Raw genomic sequence first — 24,533 nt, 5'->3', positions numbered from 1 at the left:
TACTTTCTCCATCCCATGCATTATCTTGTAAACCTCCATCATGCCATTTCTCCCTGTTAAGACGGTGAGCCACTCTGAGACTCGAGAGTATAGGGCGGGATGTAAATCCATTATCATCATCTTCTTCAACGGCGGAGCCTCTGCTTGGCATGCAGAAGTCACCCGGGGTTCAATCCCCGGCCTCTCCATTGCAGAAGGACCAGGCAGAGGGGCTCCGTCTGATGCGGGGCGGAAGGCAGCTTCGTGCAAACTCGCGTAGGGCTCGGCCGCTTTGGTTTGCAGACACGCAGCTTCCAAAGGGATTTTTTGCCAAGTTGGAATGCCTTCAGGATTCTTGCGCGGGGAGGAGGGGGGGGGGGGCTCCACTCCAGCTGCAACCCCGGATCGGGTCCTCTCCCTCTCCCCCCGGCGAGAAAGCATTCCTGGGCAGGAGAGAGAAAGAGAAAGAGGGTAGGATCTCTTGCACGCCTCGGGGGGAGGTGGGGGGCTGAGCCCTTCCCCCGTGCTGGCCCCTCTCTCCTTTCTCCTTCCCTCCTTTCCTTAAGCCGTTGGGGCTGAGCGAGGCGCGCGCTTCTCCCCCTCCCCGGGCGCGCTCCCGCCCCTGGGCCCGTGGCTTGGGGAAGGGGGGGTGTTTTTTGGAGAGGGCGGTTCCCGGGCGGGCTCCTCCTTCGGCCCGAGCAACTTTCCGGGGCTCCGGGCCAAGGCGCGCTCCTTCCCTCCCCTCCTTCCTTCGCCCCCTGCCTGCCGGGCTCGGCAACAAAGGAGGCGCGGGCGAGGGAGAGGCGAGGCGCGCCCCTGCCCAACTTTACGCAAAACTTTTACGCACAACTTTTCCCCGCTGGCGATGGCGAGGCCTGGGGGGGCCGGGCCGGACGCGGCGTCGGAGGCCCCCTAGGCGGGATGGGGGGCTGGTGGCGGCTGCTGCTGCTGCTGGGGGGGCTCGGGCGGGGCGCGGCGGGGGCGGCCAACGGGAGCCACGCGGCGGAGCTGCGCTGCAAGCGCGCCGCGCCCTGCGAAGCCCTCCGCCAGAGCGCCTGCCTGGGCTCGCCGCTGCCCTACGCCGCCACCTCCACCCTTCTGGCCGACGACTCCCACTCGCAGGCCGAGGCGCACGACAAGCTCCTCCTCTGGTCCGGTAAGGCCCCCTCCGGGAAACTCCGGGAGATTTGGAGAGGGGAGGGGAGGACGGGATCTCGGCGGGGGGGGCGCTCTCCCCAGAAGCCTTTCTCGCTCTCCGGGCGCCCTGCTCCCCGCAGGCTGGAGCCCCAAGGGTCGCCAGGCTCCCCCCGCCGGGAGGGTGGCATCCGACACTCCCTCGGAGCCGCGGAGGCTTGCGAGCAAAAATCGTGCTCTTGTGAGCGGCTGGCATCGAAGTCGGGAGCCGCCGCGTTAATTAGCGGCGCCGTGGCGTAGAGTGGCGAAGCAGCGCTACTGCAGCGCCGCGGTCTGAACGCTCTGCTCACGACCTGGAGTTCGATTCCGGCGGAAGCTGGATTCAGGTAGCTGGCCCTAGGTTGACTCAGCCTTCCATCCTTCCGTGGTCGGTGTAAGGCGTTCCCGGCTTGCTGGGGGAAAAGTGTAAAGAGCCGTGGAGGCTTGCGAGCAAAAATCGTGCTCTTGTGAGCGGCTGGCATCGAAGTCGGGAGCCGCCGCATTAATTAGCGGCGCCGTGGCGCAGAGTGGCGAAGCAGCGGTACTGCAGTGCCGTGGTCTGAACGCTCTGCTCACGACCTGGAGTTCGATTCCGGCGGAAGCTGGATTCAGGTAGCCGGCCCTAGGTTGACTCAGCCTTCCATCCTTCCGAGGTTGGTGTAAGGAGTTCCCGGCTTGCTGGGGGAAAAGTGTAAAGAGCCGTGGAGGCTTGCGAGCAAAAATCGTGCTCTTGTGAGCGGCTGGCATCGAAGTCGGGAGCTGCCGCGTTAATTAGCGGCGCCGTGGCGCAGCGTGGCGAAGCAGCGGTACTGCAGTGCCGCGGTCTGAACGCTCTGCTCACGACCTGGGGTTCGATTCCGGCGGAAGCTGGATTCAGGTAGCCGGCCCTAGGTTGACTCAGCCTTCCATCCTTCCGAGGTCGGTGTAAGGAGTTCGCGGCTTGCTGGGGGGAAAGTGTAAAGAGCCGCGGAGGCTTGCGAGCAAAAATCGTGCTCTTGTGAGCGGCTGGCATCGAAGTTGAGAGCTGCCGCGTTAATTAGTGGCGCAGCGTGGCAAAGCAGCGGTACTGCAGTGCCATGGTCTGAACTCTCTGCTCACGACCTGGAGTTCGATTCCGGCGGAAGCTGGATCCAGGTAGCCGGCCCTAGGTTGACTCAGCCTTCCATCCTTCCGAGGTCGGTATAAGGTGCTCCCGGCTTGCTGGGGGGGGAGTGTAAAAGACTGGGGAAGGCAAGGGCAAATCACCCCGTCAAAAGTCTGCCGCGAAAACGTTGTGAAAGAAACGTCACCCCAGAGTCGGAAACGACTGGTGCTTGCACAGGCGACCGTTTCTTTGAAGAGCCCCGTGGTGCACAGTGTTAAAGCGGCAGTACTGCAGTCCTAAGCTCTGCTCACAACCTGAGTTTGATCCCTGGTGGAAGCTGGGTTCTGGTAGCTGGTTCAAGATTGACTCAGCTTTCCATCCTTCTGAGGTCGGTAAAATGAGTCCCCAGCTTGCTGGGAGGAAAGTGTAGATGACTGGGGAAAGCAATAGCAAACCACCCTGTAAAAAGTCTGCCATGAAAACGCTGTGAAAGCAGTGTCGCCTCAGAGTCGGAAATGATTGGTGCTTGCTCAGGGGACCTTTCCTTTTTCCTTTCCTTCCTGAGCTGAGACAAAAATGTGTGAGCCGGGGGCTAAAAATCTGTGAGCTAACTCACACTCACTCAGCTTAGAGAGAACACGGGTGGCATCCGGTTCTCCCTCTAAGCTGTGGAGTTTTGTGAGCAAAGATTCTACTCTGTGAGGTGCTGGCAGTAACCTTGGGAGCCTCTGCATAGATCGGTTTGCTCTGGGGCCGTTTTTCCTGAGCGAAGACAGAAAAAAGAACGGGTGAGCTGGAAGCGAAAGAAATGCCCTGTGAGCTAGCTCACACTAACTCAGCTAAGAGGGAACACTGGCAGCTGTAACTGGGTGGCATGGCTTTCTTGCCCTGCGATCCCCAGAATAATCCTGATGCCCTCTGAACGCGTGCAGAGTGCAGCGTCCACGTTCCTAAGGGAGCACTGGGCAGGGGAGGACTTCCAGGGAATGATGCCAGCACCCCTCTTACTGCCTGGATCTTCTGAAAAAGGGGAACCCGCCCCCTCCCCAGTCCTACAAAGTTCTTGCTTGCTTGGACAAAGTTTGAGTCCAGGCGCACTTTTAAGACCCACAACATTTAACTCAGGGCATCAGCTATTGTGTGCATCCACAAAAGCGTACATGCAAAGGCTTATCCCTAGAATTAAACTTTATTGGTCTTAAAAGCGTACGTCAAAACAGATACCTGGAATAAAATTCTGTTGGTCTTAAAGGTGCCACTGGACTCAAATTTTGTTCTTCTGCTTCAGATCAACATGGCTGCCCACTTGGATCTATCCCTCCCTTCCTTCCTTCCTTCCTTCCTTCCTTCCTTCCTTCCTTCCTTCCTTCCTTCCTTCCTTCCTTCCTTCCTTCCTTCCTCCTTTCCTTCCTTCCTTCCTCCTTTCCTTCCTTCCTTCCTCCTTTCCTTCCTTTCTCCCTTCCTTCCTTCCTTCCTCCTTTCCTTCCTCCTTTCCTTCCTTCCTTCCTCCCTTCCTCCTTTCCTTCCTCCTTTCCTTCCTTCCTTCCTTCCTTCTTTCCTCCCTCCTTTCCTTCCTTCCTTCCTTCTTTCCTTCCTCCCTCCTTTCCTTCCTCCCTCCCTCCCTCCCTCCCTCCCTCCCTCCCTTCCTTCCTTCCTTCCTTCCTTCCTTCCTTCCTTCCTTCCTTCCTTCCTTCCTTCCTTCCTTCCTTCCCTGGCATTCTGTCCAGTGGGGACCCTCTCCTCTGTTTTAGCCTCACAACCACCCTGCAAGGTAGGCTCGGCTGAGCGTGTATGACCAGCCCGTGGTCACCCATCAGTCTCCCATGATGGAGCAGGGATTTCATCCAACCCTCATAACCTCTACGCCACACTTCTTCCAAAGAAGGGGACCCACCACCTGCAGTTCCATAAAGTTCTCCATCTGCAACATGCCCTGAGGAATAATTGGCATGAAACGGGGTGGTAGGCTCTGGGAAGTCCGGGTTCAAATCCTCACTCTGCTGCACTCTACCGACTTCATAGCAGGAAGAGTGTCTATTGTGAGTGTCCTGTTTCTTTAAGATGAATTGGAACTGCCAAAGGAGTGTGTCATCCTTGAGTACAGGTGCTAAAGTTTCGTCAGGTGTAAGCCTTTAACCAATTTGGACAGGGATTGGCTAAGGCGACTTGAAATGCAGTAGCCTGCTACCTGTCCAGTGTGGGATAGGAAAGGACGGATATAGCGTAGCATACTGTTGGATGGATATTGGAATTGATGAATGTGGACTGTGTATTGACTATTCTATTGGACTGTGTATCTGTACCTCTGCCTGGCTTTATTGATTGTAACTGTATGACTCTTGGACTGCTTCTTGACGTTGATATCTGCCTGACCCTAATACAGTTTGTTGAACCGGCTGTCTTTGTGAGTGTCTTCATAACATAAGAACATAAGCCATGTTGGATCAGGCCAATGGCCCATCCAGTCCAACACTCTGTGTCACACAAGAACATAAGAGAAGCCATGTTGGATCAGGCCAATGGCCCATCCAGTCCAACACTCTGTGTCACACAAGAACATAAGAGAAGCCATGTTGGATCAGGCCAGTGGCCCACCCAGTCCAACACTCTGTGTCACATAAGAACATAAGAGAAGCCATGTTGAATCAGGCCAGTGGCCCATCCAGTCCAACACTCTGTGTCACACAGTGGCAAAAAATTTATATATATACACACACACATACACACACACACGTGCACACACACACACACACACACACACACATATATATATATATATACATACACACACACTGTGGCTAATAGCCACTGATGGACCTCTGCTCCATATTTTCATCCAATCCCCTCTTGAAGCTGGCTATGCTTGTAGCCGCCACCACCTCCTGTGGCAGTGAATTCCACATGTTAATCACCCTTTGGGTGAAGGACTTCCTTTTATCCGTTTTAACCTGTCTGCTCAGCAATTTCATTGAATGCCCACGAGTTCTTGTATTGCGAGAAAGGGAGAAAAGTACCTCTTTCTCCATCCCATGCATTATCTTGTAAACCTCTATCATGTCACCCCGCAGTAGACGTTTCTCCAAGCTAAAGAGTCCCAAGCGTTTCAACCTTTCTTCATAGGGAAAGTGTTCCAGCCCTTTAATCATTCTAGTTGCCCTTTTCTGGACTTTCTCCAATGCTATAATATCCTTTTTGAGTTCATTAGAACTGCAACTGAGACCGGAGTGGCCCAGTGGGACGCTTCTACTTCTACTCCGTCAGAGCCATCTATGTCCTCCCTCCAGTGTTCCCTCTAAGCTGCAGAGTCTTGTGAGCAAAAATTCTGCTTTGTGCATTAAAGTTGTGAGCTTCTGCATAAATAATTGTGCTCTGGGGTCAGTTTTCCTGAGCTAAGACAGGAATGTGTGAGCTGGAGGCTAAAAATCTGTGAGCTGGCTCACACTAACTCAGCTTAGAGGGAACGCTGCCCCCCTTGCTAGAGAGGAAAGGGGGGGGGGTACGCATGTACCAGAGGAACAGAAAGTATGGACAGGTATAAGGGAGCCTGAGTGACAGGCAGAGATTGTTGAGTATCGCAGTCGCACATGTGTTTATGTCTGACCTACATGCCGTGAAATACGTGCAGATGTGGTTTTCACACACAACAATCCACACGGAAGGTTCCCTGTTCCCTGGGTCAGGCCAGTGGTCCATCTAGTCCAGCACCCAGGCCTGCACAGTGGTCACCCTCTGGAGGGCCAACAACAGGGCAGAGAGGCCGAGGCCTTCCTAAGAACATCAGAAGAGCCCTGCTGGATCAGACCAGGGAGGGTCCCTCTAGTCCAGCCTCCTGTCTCACACAGTGGCCAACCTGGATGTCCATCAAGAGGGCAGGGAGTCTGAGGCCTTCCTAAGAACATCAGAAGAGCCCTGCTGGATCAGACCAGGGAGGGTCCCTCTAGTCCAACCTCCTGCCTCACACAGTGGCCAACCAGTTCCTCTGGAGGGCCAACAACAGGGCAGAGAGGCCGAGGCCTTCCTAAGAACATCAGAAGAGCCCTGCTGGATCAGACCACGGAAGGTCCATCTAGTCCAGCCTCCTGTCCCACACAGGGGCCAACCAGTTCCTCTGGAGGGCCAGCAACAGGGCAGAGAGGCCAAGGCCTTCCTAAGAACATCAGAAGAGCCCTGCTGGATCAGACCACGGATGGTCCATCTAGTCCAGCCTCCTGTCTCACACAGGGGCCAACCAGTTCCTCTGGAGGGCCAACAACAGGGCAGAGAGGCCGAGGCCTTCCTAAGAACATCAGAAGAGCCCTGCTGGATCAGACCAAGGAGGGTCCATCTAGTCCAGCCTCCTGTCTCACACAGGGGCCAACCAGTTCCTCTGGAGGGCCAACAACAGGGCAGAGAGGCCGAGGCCTTCATAAGAACATCAGAAGAGCCCTGCTGGATCAGACCAGTGAGGGTCCATCTAGTCCAGCCTTCTGTCTCACACAGAGGCCAACCAGTTCCTCTGGAGGGCCAACAACAGGGCAGAGAGGCTGAGGCCTTCATAAGAACATCAGAAGAGCACTGCTGGATCAGACCAGTGAGGGTCCATCTAGTCCAGCCTTCTGTCTCACACAGTGGCCAATCAGTTCCTCTGGAGGGCCAACAACAGGGCAGAAGCCGAGGTCTTCATAAGAACATCAGAAGAGCCCTGCTGGATCAGACCAGGGAGGGTCCATCTAGTCCAGCCTCCTGTCTCACACAGTGGCCAGCCAGTTCCTCTGGAGGGCCAACAAGAGGGCAGAGAGGCCAAGGCCTTCTAAGAACATCAGAAGAGCCCTGCTGGATCAGACCATGGATGGTCCATCTAGTCCAGCCTCCTGTCTCACACAGGGGCCAACCAGTTCCTCTGGAGGGCCAACAACAGGGCAGAGAGGCCGAGGCCTTCCTAAGAACATCAGAAGAGCCCTGCTGGATCAGACCAAGGAGGGTCCATCTAGTCCAGCCTCCTGTCTCACACCGGGGCCAACCAGTTCCTCTGGAGGGCCAACAACAGGGCAGAGAGGCCGAGCCCTTCATAAGAACATCAGAAGAGCCCTGCTGGATCAGACCAGTGAGGGTCCATCTAGTCCAGCCTTCTGTCTCACACAGAGGCCAACCAGTTCCTCCGGAGGGCCAACAACAGGGCAGAGAGGCCGAGGCCTTCATAAGAACATCAGAAGAGCCCTGCTGGATCAGACCAGTGAGGGTCCATCTAGTCCAGCCTCCTGTCTTCCACAGTGGTCAATTAGTTCCTCTGGAGGGCCAGCAACAGGGCAGAGAGGACAAGGCCTTTATAAGAACCTCAGAAGAGCCCTGCTGGGTCAGATCAGTGAGGATCAGACCCCAATGTTGCTTTTTGGCTCTGGAATTCAAAAGCTTAGTGCCACTGAATGTGCTTTCCCTCAGCCACCGTGGTTAGTAGGCATTGACAGACTTCTCCTCTATGATTCTGTCCAGTCCCCTTTTAAAACTGTGTATTCCTGTGACCATCCATTGGCAGCTAATTCTACATTTTAATCACTCTCTGTGTAAAATAGTATTTCCTCTTGCCTAACCTGAACTGATGGCCCGTCAGTTTCATTGGATGCCTTCAAATTCTAGGATTTTGGGAGAGGGAGAATGTTCTCTTGATCAACTCTCTCCACCCCATTTAAAATTGTATAAACCTCTATCGCAGAGGTGGCCAAACTGTGGCTTGGGAGCTGTGGCTCTCTCACACGTATTATGTGGCTCTTGAAGCCCCCGACACCCCATTGACCAGCTTGGAGAAGTCTCCTTAAATCACTTTCAAAAGTCAAGCCACTTAGTGGCTTGGAGACTGCATTTAAAGTTGCTTTCCTTCCACCTGCCCCTCCCTCTCCCCCATTTATTTTCCTTCCTTCCTGTTTTGCAGCTCTCAGACATTTAACATTCATGTCTTGCGGCTCTCAAACATCTGATGTTTCTTCTATGTGGCTCTTATATTAAGCAAGTTTGGGCACCCCTGCTTTATCGTGTCACACCTTAGTTGTCTGTTTTCTGAAATGAGAAGCTCCCGACTCCTCACAGGAGCCCAGCTCCCGAACCTTTCTAAGAGTTCCCCCTCCTCCCCACCTACCTTGTCCATTGAGCAGCAGGTGCAGTTGCATAACAGTTCCTGGATTTGGAGTGTGGGCAGCCAACCAGGCACCAGGGGCTTTGCCACACCCCCAGCAGCCCTCATTAACCCCTGGAGAAGCCCACGACATCCTTTCTCCACTTCTTATGTGATTTTGGGTGGCGGGTGGCTTGCTGGCCTTTTGACTGGGGGGGCGGCAAGGAGAGCCCCAGGTGAGCGAGGCCTGTTTGGGCTGGCTGGATCTCTAGCCAGTCCAAGCAGGCCTCGCTTGTCAGGGGCTCTCCTTTCTTGCATCAAGTTGCTTTTGGCTGCGGGGGGGGGGCAGCATATGTTAATGAGTTATGCTGATGAGCTCCGCCACCTGTTTTTCTACAAAACGTAACATAAGAACATAAGAGAAGCCATGCTGGATCAGGCCAATGGCCCATCCAGTCCAACACTCTGTGTCACAGAAGAACAAAAGAGAAGCCATTTTGGATCAAGCCAATGCCCCATCCAGTCCAACACTTTGTGTCACAGAAGAACAAAAGAGAAGCCATTTTGGATCAGGCCAATGGCCCCTCCAGTCCAACACTTTGTGTCACAGAAGAACATAAGGGAGGCCATTTTGGATCAGGCCAATGGCTCCTCCAGTCCAACACTCTGTGTCACAGAAGAACATAAGAGAAGCCATGCTGGATCAGGCCAATGGCCCATCAGTCCAACACTCTTTGTCTTAAAGAACATAAGAGAAGCCATTTTGGATCAGGCCAATGGCCCATCCAATCCAACACTCTGTGTCACACAGTGGCCAAAAAAATTATATACACACACACACATATACACACTGTGGCTAATAGCCACTGATGGACCTCTGCTCCATATTTTTATCTAACCCCCTCTTTTTTAAAAAAAAAATTAAATCATCAGTATTTTCACCAAATTACAACAATTAATTGACATAAAAAAGAAAAGGATCTTTCTGGTACAAACATATCATTCATCCTTGAAGAGGTAGTTTGGGGTATAAATCAAGTTATGACAGAAACGAAAAAAAAGAATCGACAACAAATATTCACATTAATTTATCATACATATGATTAATACAAATACTTCCTAATATATTATTTATTTCTCCCTATCCAATTATAAAAATTTTTCCCATTTTCTACTAGCTTCACTTTCGGGCGTCCCTTTTAACAAATTTGACAGAATATCCATTTCTGCGGCCTGAAGAATTTTTTCAACAACTTCACTCAGATCTAACCCCCTCTTGAAGCTGGCTATGCCTGTAGCCGCCACCACCTCCTGTGGCAGTGAATTCCACCTGTTAATCACCTTTTGGGTGAAGAAGTACTTACTTTTATCCGTTTTAACCCGACTGCTCAGCAGTTTTATCGAATGCCCACGAGTTCTTGTATTGTGAGAAAGGGAGAAAAGGACTTCTTTTTCTACTTTCTCCATCCCATTCATAATCTTGTAAACCTCTATCATGTCACCCCGCAGTTGACGTTTCTCCAAGCTAAAGAGCCCCAAGTGTTTTAACCTTTCTTCATAGGGAAAGTGTTCCAACCCTTTAATCATTCTAGTTGCCCTTGACCCTTGACTCAGCCTTCTGTCCTTCTGAGGTTAGTAAAATGAGTACTCAGCTTGCTGGAGGGGAAGCATAGATGACTGTAGAAGGCAAGGGCAAACCACCCCGTAAAAAGTCTGCCATGAAAACATTACAATGCGACGTCTCCCCAGAGTCAGAAGTGACTGGTGCTTGCACAGGGGACTACCTTTATCTTTTTTTAAAAAACCCAAAACTCTGTAGAACAAAACTTCCAGAGAAACTGAAATGATAACCAGTGTAGAGCTCAGGAGAATCAAAAAAATTCTCATCGGGAATGAAGGATAATTAACTCTCAAATAATATAAAAAGCCTTAAAAATATAAGAAGTCACGATAAAAGGAGGTATTGGGGACAGCTTCCTGTTGAATTAAATAGTCCACAACTGGAAACTATACAGCTTGGAATTTTTTTGCTGACGTTATTCCAACTTAAGTGACTAGTGATTTTGCTGTGAGGAAAATATTCCCAAACCTTGTTTTGCCACATTAACAGCGTTGGATGGGGATTTTATCCCTCCATTTTGTACACCACTCTCCCAATGTTTATCAGGGTTGAGATCAAAATTTGCTCGGTTTTGTTGCCAGTAACAGATGACAGCAAAGATAAAAGAACTCGTAGAGTTTGTTCGACCCAATTCTTTGGCATTTCACCACCTTGGTCCTTGCCGTCTGCTACAAGATATTTAATGGTTCCTCATTACGCTAGGCCGTTTGCTCTGACTCATCTTAATGTTGACCCTTCTGAAATATTGTGTGGAAGATTTTGTAATAGTCCATATTCAGATCGTCTTTGTCCTTGTGGCTGAGGAAAAATCTCTCATAAAATTTGGGAACGTTTCTTTTATACTGTTTTTCGGAATCGATGGGTTTTACCTCTTCCGTCTCCTTTATCGTTCAGTAATTCTCAAAAGGGTGTTATTCCCTTTCTGATGTTAGAGAGTGATTCAGACGTAACTTTATTGGTTGCGAAATTCCTGTCTATCGTATTTTCATTTAGAAACTGAGAACTCTTTCAGTCATCGCTCAAGATCTGTTGATCAGAAGAGCTCTGCAAAGGAAAGGAAAGTTGGAAACAATATAGGGTAGAGGATGATAATAATTTCAACATTAAATTTTGACAGAAGTACCCAATGGTCTCTTGTCAGAGGGTCCGTGCTGGAAAGAAGGAACAAACAATTCGCTTACGGAACTTCCACATGTGCTGAAAAATGCATTTAAATGATAAAGAAGAATTGTGATTATTGAATTAATAGAATATAGCTACATGGTAATTATGTATATATGAGTTAAGATAAAATCAAGACAGTTGGAATTCCGGAGTTGGTTGTATAACTTTGGGTTTTGTGTTTAATAAGCACTAAGGGAATTATAGAGAAAGGGTTAGGGAAAGATAACTCTTTGTGTAAAAATTTTATAATGGCGAAAAGATATTTAGTAGTGCATGACAACATTAAGTGAACTTTTAATGATAAAGAGGTACTGTGCTATTGTGATAAAAGTATTAGTAGAACATAGCTACTTAGTAAATATATATATATGAGAGTTAAGATAAGACTAAGATAGAGGAAGCCCTGGAATTGAATTAATAATTATGTGCGATGTGTTTAATAAGTGCTAAGTGATTATTAGTGAAAAGGTTAGTGAATGACATATATATATATATATATATATATATATATATATATATATATATATATATATATATATATATATTTTTTTTTTTCTTTCTTCTTTCTTATTTCTTCATCAAGATTCTATAATTGTGAATTTACCTCTAATATGCTTTTAATCTGTTTTAAGTACCGGCGGAGGTCATGAATAAGAGTGGGGGGGGGGGAGGAAATATGTAATGTGTTGGAGAAGTATATTTGAATATGAATAGGTGAATGTACTTCAATATATTGCAAAATAAAAGTTTGGTCACAGTAAAAATGCATTTTCAGTGCACAGCATGACTGGCCTGTAGCTATGGGGTGGGGCCCGCTCCACCCAAACCCCCCTTCCACTTGTATGGCCCCTCCTTTGCCCACCGCTCTCGCTGCCGCCATCTTCCCCACCCTCTTGCTTCCCCCGTTTTTGCCTCCCCTGTTCTCTCCACCAGCTGTTTTTGCCTCCCCCACTCTCCCCGCTGCTCTTGCTGCCCCGGTTTTGCCACACACACCCCCCCACACACACTCTCCCCGTTGCTCTCACCGCCCCATGCTGCTGCCACCACTCTCCTTTCAAATTTATTTTGAAAGTGTGTGACATCATTTTGGGCCCCAGGGCCTCTCCACCTAAAATTTTATTCCCTGGTTCCTCCCCCCCCCCCTTAAAATTTTCTGGCTACGGGCCTGCAGCATGGTGTAATGGTTAAGAGTGGCGAATTCTAATTTGGAGAAAGGGGTTCAGTTCTCCACTCCTCTTCCGCATGGAGCCCACACATATATTGGCCACTGTGTGACACAGAGTGTTTGACTGGATGGGCCATTGGCCTGATCCAACATGGCTTCAGTTATGTTCTTCTGTGACACAGAGTGTTGGACTGGATGGGCCATTGGCCTGATCCAACATGGCTTCAGTTATGTTCTTCTGTGACACAGAGTGTTTGACTGGATGGGCCATTGGCCTGATCCAACATGGCTTCAGTTATGTTCTTCTGTGACACAGAGTGTTTGACTGGATGGGCCATTGGCCTGATCCAACATGGCTTCAGTTATGTTCTTCTGTGACACAGAGTGTTGGACTGGATGGGCCATTGGCCTGATCCAACATGGCTTCAGTTATGTTCTTCTGTGACACAGATTGTTGGACTGGATGGGCCACTGGCCTGATCCAACAGGGCTTCACTTATGTTCTTCTGTGACACAGAGTGTTGGACTAGATGGGCCATTGGCCTGATCCAACATGGCCCATCATGACAGTAATCGGCTTTTTTTGTAGCAGGAACTCTACAAAAAAGCCAGTTTGGGAGAGCCAGTTTGGTGTCGTGGTTAAGTGTGCGGACTCTTGTCTGAGAGAACTGGGTTTGATTCTCCACTCCTCCACTTGAGCCTGCTGGAATGGCCTTGGGTCAGCCATAGCTCTTGCAGAGCTGTCCTTGAAAGGGCAGTTTTTGTCAGAGCTCTCTCAGCCCCATCCACCTCACAGGGTGTCTGTTATGGGGGAGGAAGATAAAGGAGATTGTAAGTTGCTCTGAGACTCTGAAATTGAACATATGAACCTATATGAACATATGAAGCTGCCTTATACTGAATCAGACCCTGGGTCCATCGAAGTCAGTATTGTCTTCTCAGACTGGCAGCAGCTCTCCAGGGTCTCAAGCTGAGGCTTTTCACACCTTTTTGCCTGGACCCTTTTTAGTTGGAGATGCCGGGGATTGAACCTGGGACCTTCTGCTTCCCAAGCAGATGCTCTACCACTGAGCCACCGTCCCTCCCCAATTCGGTGTGGAGAGCGGGATATAAATCCAATATCATCATCATCAACTCCTTTGCATATTAGGCCACGCACCCCGGATGTAGCCAATCCTCCTGGAGCTTACAGGGCTCTTATTACAGGGCCTACTGTAAGCTCTTGGAGGATTGGCTGCATAAGAGGGGTGTGGCCTCATATGCAAAGGATTTGCTGCTACCAAAAAAAAGCCCTGCCAGTAATGAAGATTCTTGCCTGCCCTGGGGAATCTTACAGGACAAAGTATAAATTTCAAAGTGTTGGTCCTTACCTTTAATGCCCTTTATAGCCTGGGACCTGCTTATCTTTGGGACCACTTCTCCCCATATGAGCCTTCCCCCCCCCCCCCGGGCCGGGTTCTGAGGTCAGCCGCACAACATCTTCTCATGATCCCCTAAGGACGCCCCACTGGCTTCAACAACGGCCAGGGCCTTTTTGGTCTGGGCCCCTACCTGGTGGAATGAGTTCCCGCTGGAGATCCGGGCCCTGTGGGACTTATCTAAGTTTCACAGGGCCTGTAAAATGGAGCTCTTCCGCCCGGCTTTGAATTGATCCATCGGGTGTCCCCTGAAATCATCGCTCCCCCCAGCACCTTATGCTTACGTTATGCTGAACATTGCCAGCCTATATGTAGTCTGTGACTTGTTGCCAACGATGCGGATCATGGTTTTTGTTAATTCTGGAATTATGAGATTATCTAGTTGCCAATGATGTGGATCATGGTTTTCGTTAATTCTGGGATTACGAGATTATCTAGTTTGGATGTAGTTTGTTTGATGTTTTGCAAGGTTTCTTAATGTTGTAAGCTGCCCAGAGCCTGATTGCGGGATAAAGGTAAAGGTAGTCTCCTATGCAAGCACCAGTCGTTTTCGACTCTGGGGTGACGTTGCTTTTACGTTTTCACGGCAGACTTTTTACGGGGTGGTTTGCCATTGCCTTCCCCAGTCGTCTACGCTTTCCCCCCAGCAAGCTGGGGACTCCTTTGACCCACCTCGGAAGGATGGAAGGTTGAGTCAACCTGGAGCCGGCTTTCTGAACCCAGCTTCCGCCGGGATCGAACTCCAGGTCGTGAGCAGAGCTTAGGACTGCAGTACTGCAGCTTTACCACTCTGCACCATGGGGCTCTTAGCAAAAGGTAAAGGTAGTCCCCTTTGTATGTGCCATTCATTTCCGACTCTGGGGTGACGTTGCTTTCACAACGTTTTCACGGCAGACTTTTTATGGGGTGGTTTGCCCTTGCCTTCCCCAGTCCTCTAAAATTTCCCCCCAGCAAGCTGGGGATTCATTTGACCGACCTCGGAAGGATGGAAGGCTGAGTCAACCTGGAGCCAGCTACCTGAACCAGCTTCCACTGGGATCGAACTCGAGTCGTGAACAGAGGGCTGCGACTGCAGTACTGCAGCTTTACCGCTCTGTGCCACGGGGCTCTCAGTTGTGGGATAGGTCAGGGTATAAATTCAAGAATTAAATGTTTTATACATAAAAATGAATTACTGTTCGGTAAGAGAAATTTATTTATTTATTTATTTAGTTTAAATTTCTATCCCGCCCTCTCCGCAAGCGGACTCAGGGCGGCTAACAACATTCATATTTACAATTTAAAACTAATAAAACATAGTTACAATTTAAAACCATTTTGTGGTGCTGTAGCACTGCAATATAAGCTTCTTTTCTGATGGTGATCACATAGTAACTCTATATGGAGTTACTATGAGTAATATGGAGCAGAGGTCCATCAGTGGCTATTAGCCACAGTATATATATGTGTGCGTGTGTATACACGCACACATATATTGGTCACTATGTGACACAGGGTGTTGGACTGGATGGGCCACTGGCCTGACCCAACATGGCTTCCCTTATGTTCTTCTGTGACACAGAGTGTTGGACTGGATGGGCCATTGGCCTGATCCAACATGGCTTCTCTTCTGTTCTTCTGTGACACAGAGTGTTGGACTGGATGGGCCATTGGCCTGATCCAACATGGCTTCTCTTATGTTCTTCTGTGACACAGAGTGTTGGACTGGATGGGCCATTGGCCTGATCCAACATGGCTTCCCTTATGTTCTTCTGTGACACAGAGTGTTGGACTGGATGGGCCATTGGCCTGATCCAACATGGCTTCCCTTATGTTCTTCTGTGACACAGAGTGTTGGACTGGATGGGCCATTGGCCTGATCCAACATGGCTTCTCTTATGTTCTTCTGTGACACAGAGTGTTGGACTGGATGGGCCACTGGCCTGACCCAACATGGCTTCCCTTATGTTCTTCTGTGACACAGAGTGTTGGACTGGATGGGCCATTGGCCTGATCCAACATGGCTTCTCTTATGTTCTTCTGTGACACAGAGTGTTGGACTGGATGGGCCACTGACCTGATCCAACATGGCTTCCCTTATGTTCTTCTGTGACACAGAGTGTTGGACTGGATGGGCCATTGGCCTGATCCAACATGGCTTCCCTTATGTTCTTCTGTGACACAGAGTGTTGGACTGGATGGGCCACTGACCTGATCCAACATGGCTTCTCTTCTGTTCTTATGTGACACAGAGTGTTGGACTGGATGGGCCATTGGCCTGATCCAACATGGCTTCCCTTATGTTCTTCTGTGACACAGAGTGTTGGACTGGATGGGCCACTGACCTGATCCAACATGGCTTCTCTTCTGTTCTTATGTGACACAGAGTGTTGGACTGGATGGGCCACTGACCTGATCCAACATGGCTTCCCTTATGTTCTTATGTGACACAGAGTGTTGGACTGGATGGGCCACTGACCTGATCCAACATGGCTTCCCTTATGTTCTTCTGTGACACAGAGTGTTGGACTGGATGGGCCATTGGCCTGATCCAACATGGCTTCCCTTATGTTCTTCTGTGACACAGAGTGTTGGACTGGATGGGCCACTGACCTGATCCAACATGGCTTCTCTTCTGTTCTTATGTGACACAGAGTGTTGGACTGGATGGGCCACTGGCCTGATCCAACATGGCTTCCCTTATGTTCTTCTGTGACACAGAGTGTTGGACTGGATGGGCCACTGACCTGATCCAACATGGCTTCTCTTATGTTCTTATGTGACACAGAGTGTTGGACTGGATGGGCCACTGGCCTGATCCAACATGGCTTCCCTTATGTTCTTCTGTGACACAGAGTGTTGGACTGGATGGGCAACTGACCTGATCCAACATGGCTTCCCTTATGTTCTTCTGTGACACAGAGTGTTGGACTGGATGGGCCACTGACCTGATCCAACATGGCTTCTCTTATGTTCTTATGTGACACAGAGTGTTGGACTGGATGGGCCATTGGCCTGATCCAACATAGCTTCTCTTCTGTTCTTATGTGACACAGAGTGTTGGACTGGATGGGCCACTGGCCTGATCCAACATGGCTCCTCTTCTGTTCTTATGTGACACTGAGTGCTGGACTGGATGGGCCACTGACCTGATCCACCATGGCTTCTCTTCTGTTCTTATGTGACACAGAGTGTTGGACTGGATGGGCCACTGGCCTGATCCAACATGGCTTCTCTGATGTTCTTATGTGACACTGAGTGCTGGACTGGATGAGCCACTGACCTGATCCACCATGGCTTCTCTTCTGTTCTTATGTGACACAGAGTGTTGGCCTGGATGGGCCACTGACCTGATCCAACATGGCTTCTCTTATGTTCCTATGTGACACAGAGTGTTGGACTGGATGGGCCACTGGCCTGATCCAACATGGCTCCTCTTCTGTTCTTATGTGACACTGAGTGTTGGACTGGATGGGCCACTGGCCTGATCCAACATGGCTTCTCTTCTGTTCTTATGTGACACTGAGTGTTGGACTGGATGGGCCACTGGTCTGATCCAACATGGCTCCTCTTCTGTTCTTATGTGACACTGAGTGCTGGACTGGATGGACCATTGGCCTGATCCAACATGGCTTCTCTTATATTCTTCTGTGACACAGAGTGTTGGACTGGATGGGCCATTCGCCTGATCCAACATGGCTTCTCTTATGTTCTTATGTGACACAGAGTGTTGGACTGGATGGGTCATTGGCCCGATCCAACATAGCTTCTCTTATGTTCTTATGTGACACAGAGTGTTGGACTGGATGGACCATTGGCCTGATCCAACATGGCTTCTCTTATGTTCTTATGTGACACAGAGTGTTGGACTGGATGGGCCATTCGCCTGATCCAACATGGCTTCTCTTATGTTCTTATGTGACACAGAGTGTTGGACTGGATGGGTCATTGGCCCGATCCAACATAGCTTCTCTTATGTTCTTATGTGACACAGAGTGTTGGACTGGATGGACCATTGGCCTGATCCAACATGGCTTCTCTTCTATTCTTATGTTCTATAATGATGTGGGGTGGAAGTTCTCTTCCAGCTAGATATCAAAGGCCTGTTGGAACAATTCGGTCTTGCAGGCCCTGTGGAAAGTAGAAAGATCCCACAGGGCCCTTATGGCCTCCGGGAGTGCATTCCACAGTTCTGGTGCTGCCACTGAGAAGCCCTTAGCTCATGTCAAACGCAATCTAGCCTCCCTTGGTCCAGGGATGGACAGTAGATTTTGTGTCCCTGAACGCAGTGCTCTCTGGGGAACATGGAGAAAGGCGGTCCCGCAGATAGGCAGGCCCCTGACTATAGAGAGCTTTAAAGGTCAATGCCAACACCTTGAAATGGACTCGGAACACAATAGGTAGCCAGTGCAGCTCTTTCAGCACTGGCCGAATGTGCTTCCATTGAGGGAGCCCCATTAACAGCCGCGCCGTAGCGTTCTGCACTAGCTGTAGTTTCCGCATCAGCGTCAAGGGTAGCCCCATGTAGAGAGCATTACAGCGATCTATTCTTGATGTGACCGTAGCATGGAAGGTCCATCTAGTCCAACCTCCTGTCTCATACAGTGGCCAACCAGTTACTCTGGATGGGCAGAAATGGACGGCGTTCTCCCCGTCAGCGTGAGAGGCCCTTTGGAGTGCTTTTCTGCCCCCCTAACTGTTTGTCTCTTCCTTCCGGAAGGTTTGCGAAATGCCCCCCGCTGCTGGGATGTCATCCAGTCCCTCCTGTGTGCCGTGTACATGCCCAAGTGTGAGGATGGCATGGTGGAGTTGCCCAGTCAGACCCTGTGCCAGGCAACGCGGGGGCCCTGCACCATTGTGGAAAGAGAACGCGGCTGGCCCGATTTCCTGAAATGCACCATAGACCGCTTCCCGGAAGGATGCCCGGTAAGGAAGTGTTTGGAGCGGCAGCTCGGGGAAGAATGAAGGATGCCGGTCTTGGCGCATCCTGGGTGCGAATTCTGCTTAGGGTTGAGAGCGTGAATGTATTATTATAGCCATCCTATACATACTCTGAATTGTAGCACCTTAATTGATAAATCATTATGGTTTACTGTTGTATCTAATTTTTAGCTTAATCTATGAATGTAACTTAATCTATTTTAACTGTTTTATAGTAATTGTATTTTATTGTAACCATGGTACTTACCATGCCTTGTTAGCCGCCCTGAGCCTGCCCTTGGCGGGGGAGGGCAGGATACAAAAATAAATTTATTATTATTATTATTTATTTTCTTTAAATCTGTATCCCGCCCTCTCCGCAAGCTGACTCAGGATGGCTAAGAACAACTAAAAAGTTACATTAAATAACCGAAAAGTTGCATTAAATAACTAAAAATTACATTAAAATTGCTAACAGTATGAAATCGGCGATGGCAGAAAGTATTTGAACCATATGCATGGGGTGGAGAGAGCGGACGAAGATAAATTTTTCTCCGCCTCCTAAAAGACCAAAAATCGGGGGCATCCGATGAAGCTGTTGGGCAGTAGGTTCAGGACGGACAAAAGGAAATACTACTTTACCCAGGGAGTGATTAAAATTTGGGATTTACTGTCAGTGGATGTCACGATGGCCACAGGACTAAACAGCTTTAAAAAGGGATTAGGCAGATTCATGGAGGACAACTTATTTAAAAGGGACAGGCAAACGAGAAAGGGCAGAGGCGTAGCAGTATATGCGAAGGAGGTATATACTTGTGAGGAAATATGTGAATCTGAGCATGGCAGCTCAGTTGAGAGTCTCTGGGTAAAAATAAAAGGAGTAAGACATAACAGTGATATTATTGTGGGGGTCTGCTATAGACCACCAAGTCAGGCAGAGGACTTGGATGAGATACTTCTACAACAGGTTGCAAAGTTCTCCAGGAGAAGGGATACAGTGATCATGGGAGATTTCAATTACCCGGACATCTGTTGGGAGTCCAACTCTGCTAAAAATGAAAAGTCAAATAGATTCCTGACTTGTCTTGCTGACAACTTCCTTTTCCAGAAAGTGAAGAAGGAAACAAGGGGATCTGCTATCTTGGATTTGATTCTCACCGACAAGGAAGAATTGATTGAAGAAGTGGAAATAGTGGGCCCCTTGGGCAATAGTGACCATGTGATTTTGGAATTTACAGTCTTAGGGAAGAGAAAAGCTGTACGTAGTCAGACTTTTAGGTTGGACTTCAGAAAGGCAAACTTTGGTAAACTTAGAACTATACTGCGTAAAACCCCATGGTCAGAAATACTTAGGAGGAAGGGGGTTCAGGAGGGGTGGGAGTTTCTTAAAAGCGAAATACTGAAAGCGCAATCACAGACGATTCCTATGAGAAGAAAAAATGGAAAAAGCCTAAAGAAGCCAAAGTGGCTCCATAAACAGCTCTCTAAAGACTTGAGAAATAAAAAAGACTCCTTTAGGAATTGGAAGGAGGGCCTTATAACCAAGGATGAATATAAACAAATCACCAGTGCTTGTAGAGAAAAAGTTAGGAAAGCTAAAGCTCAGTATGAGCTTAGGCTGGCCAAAGATGCTAAAAACAACAAAAAAGGGTTCTTTTCTGATGTTCAGAGTAAGAAAAAGAGCAAGGACATGGTAGGCCCACTGTGAGGGCAAGAAAGTGAAATTGTAACGGGTAATGAAGAGAGGGTGGAACTGCTCAATTCCTACTTTTCCTCAGTCTTCTCTTCTGTGGGAAACGGTGCTCAACATGGCAAAAAAAAGAACATATAAGGAGGGTATGAAGTTCCAACCTAGGATCAGCATAGGGGAAGTACATAAATACCTAGTTTCTTTAAATGAAAAAAAGTCCTCTGGGCCAGATGAATTGCATCCAAGGGTTCTAAAAGAGCTTGCGGATGTAATTTCTGAGCCTCTGGCTATTATTTTTAAGAATTCTTGAAGAACAGGAGAGGTGCCGGAAGATTGGAGGCGGGCAAATGTTGTCCCCATCTTCAAGAAGAGGAAAAAAGGACGATCTGGGTAACTACCAACCTGTCAGCTTGACCACTATACCTGGAAAAGTTTTAGAACAAATCATCAAACAGTTGGTCCCGGAACATTTAGAAAGAATGGATGTGATTGCTAAGAGCCAGCACGGGTTTCTTAGGAACAAGTCATGTCAGACTAACCTGATCTCTCTTTTTTTTGAGAAAGTGACTACCTTGCTGGATCGGGGGAATGCTGTAAACATTGCTTATCTTGATTTCAGTAAGGCTTTTGATAAGGTTTCACATACTATCCTTGTTGACAAGTTGGTAAAATGCGGTTTGGATCCTGTTACCATTAGGTGGATCTGTAACTGGTTGACAGATCGCACCCAAAGTGTGCTTGTGAATGGTTCCTCATCCTCTTGGAGAGGAGTGACAAGTGGAGTGCCTCAAGGACCTGTTTTGTAAAGGACCTTATAAATGATTTGCATGAAGGAATAGAGGGAATACTTATTAAATTTGCAGATGATACTAAATTGGGAGGGGTTGCAAACACAGAAGACAGAAACAGGATACAGGATGACCTTGACAAGCTGGAAAACTAGGCTAAAATAAATAAAATGAATTTTAACAGGGATAAATGTAAAGTTCTGCATTTAGGTAGGAAAAATCCAATGCATGGTTATAGGATGGGGGAGACTTGTCTTAACAGTACTATGTGTGAAAAGGATCTAGGGGTCTTAGTGGATCATACGCTGAACATGAGTCAACAGCGTGATGCAGTGGCTAAAAAGGCAAATGCAATTTTGGGCCACACACACACACACACACACATATATATACATACACACTGTGGCTAATAGCCACTAATGGACCTCTGCTCCATATTTTTATCTAACCTGCCTTGAAGCTGTCTATGCTTGTAGCCGCCACCACCTCCTGTGGCAGTGAATTCCACATTAATCACCCTTTGGGTGAAGAAGTACTTCCTTTTATCTGTTTTAACCTGACTCCTCAGCAATTTCATTGAATGCCCACGAGTTCTTGTATTGTGATAAAGATAGAAAAGGACTTCTTTCTCTACTTTCTCCATCCCATGCATCTTGTCAACCTCTCTCATGTCACCCCGCAGTCAACGTTTCTCCAAACTAAAGAGCCCCAAGCGTTTTAACCTTTCTTCATAGGGAAAGTGTTCCAGCCCTTTAATCATTCTAGTTGCCCTTTTCTGTTTTTTTTCCAATGCTATAATATCCTTTTTGAGGTGCGGTGACCAGAATTGCACACAGTATTCCAAATGAGACCACACCATCGATCTATACAAGGGCATTATGATACTGGCTGATTTGTTTTCAATTCCCTTCCTAATAATTCCCAGCATGGCGTTGGCCTTTTTTATTGCAAACGCACACTGTCTTGACATTTTCAGTGAGTTCTCTACCACGACCCCAAGATCTCTCTCTTGGTCAGTCAGGGATGTGAACATTGTGCTTTCCAGGGAGATGTGATGGAGCTCTCTGAACTCTCCCCAGCTGTGACTGAGTGGGTTGAAAACTTAGATATTTGTATTTAGGGAGATAGCCCAATTGGTCTACATACCCATTAAAACAACTTGAGTACATATTTTATATTACTATATATGTCCTGTGTGTAACTCTGCCCTATGATGTGTAAATAAGCTGCCTGCGTATGTGTTTGCACGCGCGTGCGTGTGTATATATTGTATTGTAATCAGGGCTTTTCTTGTAGCAAGAACTTCTTTGCATATTAGGACACACCCTCCTGATGTAGCCAATCTTCCAAGAGCTTACAGTAGGCCCTGTAAGAAGTGCCCTGTAAGCTCTTGGAGGATTGGCTACATCAGGGGGCGTGGCCTAATATGCAAAGGAGCTCTGGCTACAAAAAACGCCCCGATTGTAATAATTAATAATTGTAAGATCATTTACTGTGCTGCTCCTGTTTTTGTAATGTTTGCTTTTATGATAATTGCTTTGGTGTAGTGGTGAAGTGTGCGGACTCTTATCTGGGAGAACCGGGTTTGATTCCCCCACTCCTCCACTTGCAGCTGCTGGAATGGCCTTCGGTCAGCCAGAGCTCTCTTATCTAGGAGATCCGGGTTTGATTCCCCACTCCTCCACTTGCAGCTGCTGGAAGGGCCTTGGGTCAGCCAGAGCTCTCTTATCTGGGAGAACCAGTTTGATTCCCCACGCTTCCCCTTGCAGCTGCTGGAATGGCCTTGGGTCAGCCAGAGCTCTCTTATCTGGGAGAACCGGGTTTGATTCCCCCACTCCTCCACTTGCAGCTGCTGGGATGGCCTTGGGTCAGCCAGAGCTCTCTTATCTGGGAGAACCGGGTTTGATTCCCCCTCCTCCACTTGCAGCTGCTGGAATGGCCTTGGGTCAGCCAGAGCTCGCTTATCTGGGAGAACGGGGTTTGATTCCCCACTCCTCCACTTGCAGCTGCTGGAATGGCCTTGGGTCAGGCAGAGCTCTCTTATCTGGGAGAACCGGGTTTAATTCCCCACTCCTCCCCTTGCAGCTTCTGGAATGGTCTTGGGTCAGCCAGAGTTCTCTTATCTGGGAGAACCGGGTTTGATTCCCCACTCCTCCACTTGCAGCTGCTGGAATGGCCTTGGGTCAGCCAGAGCTCTCTTATCTGGGAGAACCAGGTTTGATTCCCCACTCCTCCACTTGCAGCTGCTGGAATGGCCTTGGGTCAGCCAGAGCTCTCTTATCTGGGAGAACCGGGTTTGATTCCCCCACTCCTCCACTTGCAGCTGCTGGAATGGCCTTCGGTCAGCCAGAGCTCTCTTATCTAGGAGATCCGGGTTTGATTCCCCACTCCTCCACTTGCAGCTGCTGGAAGGGCCTTGGGTCAGCCAGAGCTCTCTTATCTGGGAGAACCAGTTTGATTCCCCACGCTTCCCCTTGCAGCTGCTGGAATGGCCTTGGGTCAGCCAGAGCTCTCTTATCTGGGAGAACCGGGTTTGATTCCCCCACTCCTCCACTTGCAGCTGCTGGGATGGCCTTGGGTCAGCCAGAGCTCTCTTATCTGGGAGAACCGGGTTTGATTCCCCCTCCTCCACTTGCAGCTGCTGGAATGGCCTTGGGTCAGCCAGAGCTCGCTTATCTGGGAGAACGGGGTTTGATTCCCCACTCCTCCACTTGCAGCTGCTGGAATGGCCTTGGGTCAGGCAGAGCTCTCTTATCTGGGAGAACCGGGTTTAATTCCCCACTCCTCTCCTTGCAGCTTCTGGAATGGTCTTGGGTCAGCCAGAGTTTTCTTATCTGGGAGAACCGGGTTTGATTCCCCACTCCTCCACTTGCAGCTGCTGGAATGGCCTTGGGTCAGCCATAGCTCTCTTATCTGGGAGAACCAGGTTTGATTCCCCACTCCTCCACTTGCAGCTGCTGGAATGGCCTTGGGTCAGCCAGAGCTCTCTTATCTGGGAGAACCGGGTTTGATTCCCCACTCCTCCACTTGCAACTGCTGGAATGGCCTTGGGTCAGCCATAGCTCTCTTATCTGGGAGAACCGGGTTTGATTTCCCACTCCTCCACTTGCACCTGCTAGCATGGCCTTTGGTCAGCCTTAGCTCTGGTAAAGGTTGTCCTTGAAAGGGCAGCTGCTGTGAGAGCACTCTCAGCCCCATCCACCTCACAGGGCATCTGTTGTGGGGGAGGGCGGAGAAGATATAGGAGATTGTAAGCTACTCTGAATCGCTGATTCAGAGAGAATCAGAGAGATTCAGAGAGAAGGGTGGGGTATAAATCTGCAGTCGTCTTCTTATAATATTATTTTAACTCTGTTGTTTTACTGTTGTAAGCCGCCCTGAGCCTTCTTACGGGATTGGGCGGGATATAAATCCAAAAATTAAATTTAAATTAAATTAAGACAGCAATTGATAATGCATTCAGGAAA

At 49.0% G+C, this 24,533-nt stretch overlaps 1 protein-coding gene across 1 annotated transcript in view; it reads left to right on the top strand.

The window, feature by feature from the left end:
• Positions 1 to 900: 900 nt before the first annotated feature.
• SMO (smoothened, frizzled class receptor) overlaps positions 901 to 24,533 on the top strand; it is a 53,856-nt gene continuing 30,223 nt past the window's right edge. The window contains exons 1-2 of the mRNA XM_060244469.1: positions 901 to 1,135; positions 18,389 to 18,594. Coding sequence (XP_060100452.1) covers positions 901 to 1,135; positions 18,389 to 18,594 — 441 coding nt within the window. The remainder of the gene's footprint in view (positions 1,136 to 18,388; positions 18,595 to 24,533) is intronic.

Source organism: Heteronotia binoei, chromosome 8, assembly GCF_032191835.1.
Source record: "Heteronotia binoei isolate CCM8104 ecotype False Entrance Well chromosome 8, APGP_CSIRO_Hbin_v1, whole genome shotgun sequence".
Classification (NCBI taxonomy): domain Eukaryota; kingdom Metazoa; phylum Chordata; class Lepidosauria; order Squamata; family Gekkonidae; genus Heteronotia; species Heteronotia binoei.
This window is presented reverse-complemented; position numbering and strand designations above follow the sequence as displayed.